The sequence below is a fragment of the Primulina huaijiensis genome, chromosome 15 (assembly GCF_012295235.1).
Source record: "Primulina huaijiensis isolate GDHJ02 chromosome 15, ASM1229523v2, whole genome shotgun sequence".
Lineage (NCBI taxonomy): Eukaryota > Viridiplantae > Streptophyta > Magnoliopsida > Lamiales > Gesneriaceae > Primulina > Primulina huaijiensis.
In genome coordinates, this window is record NC_133320.1 from 1,820,798 (window position 1) to 1,824,387 (window position 3,590).

The following is a 3,590-nucleotide window of genomic DNA, read 5'->3' on the forward strand; positions in this document are numbered from 1 at the left end:
AATATTTAATTTTTTTGATTCTTAATTATAATTAATAAAAAAGCTAAGTCAATTTTCAATTTGTGTCGCTAATTGTTTAACTCAAAATTTTTTTAAATCATATAGTAGTCCAACCGTCAGAGTTTAACTCAAATCTATTTCACAAGAGTACTGATATGACACTAAAAAATGTTGACGTGATATTGAAAATTATTAACTTGTCAAATTGCACGTCAACAATAAAACCAAGTAACTAAAAATTAAAAATCAGCGTATCAAAATTAAAATTTGAAAACTTAATTTATCAAAAGCCAAAATTGGACTTATATTCGGTAGAACACGACCCAAGAACGTACGCCTTGAAAATTAACTCCTGCACAAAGATTTGTTGGATGTGGTGTAATAAATAATTGTCAAACGAGATATTTATAAAAAGAGTATAGGGCAATATTGTAATTTCAGCACCTAGAAATAATTAATGAAATGCACAGTGTCTCATTGACATACAGAGGAGGACAAAGATATATGGTTATATATAATGTGGATGCTCTATTTATTTGGTAGGATAGAAAGGAGGCAAGCCAAATCACAAGGAAACATTTCAGATAAATTAAAATTAAAAAATGGGTAGGTCTCCTTGTTGTGATGAGACTGGTTTGAAGAAAGGTCCTTGGACTCCTGAAGAAGACGATAAGCTCATCACTTATATCCAAAAACATGGCCATGGTAGCTGGAGAGCCCTCCCGAAACACGCCGGTATGAAACGATTATCGTTATTTTTAGTGTTGTTATATGTAAAATTTAGTGAACTAGCTGATCATATATGCTTCATATATCATGTCTCAAAATGATGTAAAATGATTGTTGATTTTATTTTTTCATCCTTTTGAAGGTCTGAATAGATGTGGAAAGAGTTGCAGGCTTCGTTGGACAAATTACTTGAGGCCCGATATCAAGAGAGGGAAGTTTAGCCAAGAAGAAGAACAGACAATTCTCAATCTTCATGCCATCCTGGGAAACAAGTATAAGAAATTATTCTTATTTATTGTTTTCTTGAGTGGTGTGATCGATCATGGCTTGAATAATTAAGTTAAAATTAATTTTGTATTTTTGGATAAATTAAGGTGGTCTGCGATTGCAACACATTTACCAGGGAGAACAGATAACGAAATCAAAAATTTCTGGAACACGCATTTGAGAAAGAAGCTCATACAAATGGGGTTCGACCCTATGACCCATCGCCCCCGGACCGACATCCTTTCGAGCCTGCCTTCGCTCATAGCCTTGGCTAATCTCAAAGAACTGATTGAAAACCCTACATGGGAAGAGCAAGCCATGCGTCTCCAAGCCGAAGCCGTTCAGATGGCTCGGCTCAAGCAATACTTGCAACAATGCCTCCTTCAGCCGTCACCAATCCACACTTTTCAAAACATTAATCCCACCGTTCAGGATCTTGAAACTTTCAATATTCTCTCTGCTTTAAGCCAGCTAGAAACGGTGGAGCTGCCGCCATCTGTGGCCACCGGAAGTTTTCACGACTCGATACCCTTCGCCCATTTGCCGGATTTGCAAGTAGACTCCGCCTTGGTTCAAGTTCCTGATTATGAGGCGGTTCTGAGTCAAGGTGAGAATGACTCTCCGGCATCCACATGGAATATTCCGGTGAGTCTTTCACCATCTCCGCCACCTGAAGCTGTCGTACCGTTGACGATGAGGGAAACTTCCTTTACCAATACTGGGGATGCTTGCAGCACATCTAGCTATGGAGGGGCTCAAATTTGGTCTGAACTCCTTGACGACCCACTGTTTCATGATATCGTTTAGTACTGTTCAATGATTTTTAGATATTAATTAAATAAGGTTTTACATTATTGTTTGGAGTTTTGCGGTTTGTTTTTGTTTTTGTTTTTGGTGGCTTTTTTTCAACTTTTTTGAGATCACCCAAAAAACATATATATGGCATTGTAAATTATATTTTATACATGCTTGTAATTTCATGATATATTTTTTCTCCAATTTCTATGTTAATTTAGTGTATTGTTAATTAGATCAATTTTTATTTTTTTTACAATATACATGTAAATACACTTCAGATAGTTTTTCCTATAAATTTCTTTTAATATACCAAAAATTATTCGTGAAATAATATTATATAATAGTGCAGATAATATTATACTTTGAATACATACATATATACAATTACTGAAAATTCGTTAATTGAAAAAAATACGTGTAAATACAAAATTGTTTTTCCATCATAATAAATATTAATTTTGAAATTATTTCATATATAAAATGCAAAAACCATCAATTTAAACAATAACAAAGTAAAATTAGCTTACTATAACTTTTTAAATAATATACTTACATTGTTTCTAGACTTTTATTATTTAATACCAACATATATATAATAAATTTGTATATGATATTTATTGAAAATACATATTTTGCATATTATTGTAAATCAATGAATCTAATCGATCCTTAGTGTTTCATATATTACAAGGACACATTGGAGTAGATTCTATGAAATCTACAAAAAGGATCTTTTTAAGATATATTAATATTTTAATATATAATATATTATCTATATAATATTTAAACATAAAAACGCTAAATAATGATCTATATTGTTAATCAAAGTTAAACTCCTTTTTAGTGAAATTTTGTTGAATTCTTTTTTAAAAAATTCCATAAAATCCCTCTTCAACCCCTCTCGGTTTCTCTTCTCTCTAAAAAAAATATCATATAGTTTCTTTTTATGAACAAATCCTTCATTTTTTTTGGTTGTAGATGATTATAATAAATATTTCTCACATATATAAAAATGTATAATATTTACTTAGACAAATACGTGTTGTGAGAGATTAATTTACGATGTGTCTACATTTATTTACGTGTTAAATAAGTTTCTAGGCCATTGTTTAAGATTTTACATGGTCTCGGATCAGATATTATGTAAGCAAAATCTTGCAATTAGGAACCAATGTCAATCATGGCACTAAATAATACAAGGAATAATAAAGATCAATAGCCACTTTTAAAATTTCAATTAATTAATCTACCTCATTATTTTCAATGTTCAACTTATTATATTTGTGATTTTATATTATAACTCAAGTCCTTTCCAACTATCAAAAACTTTATGTATCCACTGCTCATTGAGTTTTTCTCATGCCAACCACTCCAAAACTTTTGTCAATATTGTTCGTAAATCNGTCTGATTTATTTTGAGTTAGTTGACTAATCGATCAATGTCAAATAAAAAGTGACGCATACGGATTCTCAATCATAGGAGAGGGGCCAAAGTAGTTAGGAACAAATAGGTTTAAAAATTAATATATGTCTTTTTAGTAGCAACAACATTGAAATTGATAGTTCGATGTTGCCCATTTTCTACACGAATACTCCATGTATTATTTATATATTGCGACAATTGTATAAAGTGGATTCAATTAATTAACATTTGTGGCTGATCTGCATCAAATTGACAATCATCACTCAATTTTATATTTTTATAAATCGTGAGACCGTAACAATCATCACTCAATTTTATATTTTTACAAATCGTGAGACCGTAATAATTTAATTGTAGCCTTGTAGATATGTGA

At 31.2% G+C, this 3,590-nt stretch overlaps 1 protein-coding gene across 1 annotated transcript; it reads left to right on the forward strand.

The window, feature by feature from the left end:
- Nucleotides 1–556: 556 nt before the first annotated feature.
- Nucleotides 557–1,986, forward strand: LOC140958305 (transcription factor MYB93-like). The gene is made up of 3 exons (XM_073415705.1): nucleotides 557–735; nucleotides 872–1,001; nucleotides 1,104–1,986. Exons 1-3 carry the CDS (start codon nucleotides 603–605, stop codon nucleotides 1,801–1,803), a joined length of 963 nt encoding a protein of 320 aa, XP_073271806.1. The 5' UTR covers nucleotides 557–602; the 3' UTR covers nucleotides 1,804–1,986.
- The last annotated feature ends 1,604 nt before the right edge of the window (nucleotides 1,987–3,590 follow it).

Excerpts from the sequence above, each read along its gene's own strand:
- LOC140958305 (XM_073415705.1), top strand. The coding sequence starts at position 603 with ATGGGTAGGTCTCCTTGTTGTGATGAGACTGGTTTGAAGAAAGGTCCT. Across the intron at positions 736-871 it reads AGCCCTCCCGAAACACGCCG|GTCTGAATAGATGTGGAAAG; the intron begins GTATGAAACGAT and ends ATCCTTTTGAAG. Across the intron at positions 1,002-1,103 it reads CATGCCATCCTGGGAAACAA|GTGGTCTGCGATTGCAACAC; the intron begins GTATAAGAAATT and ends GGATAAATTAAG.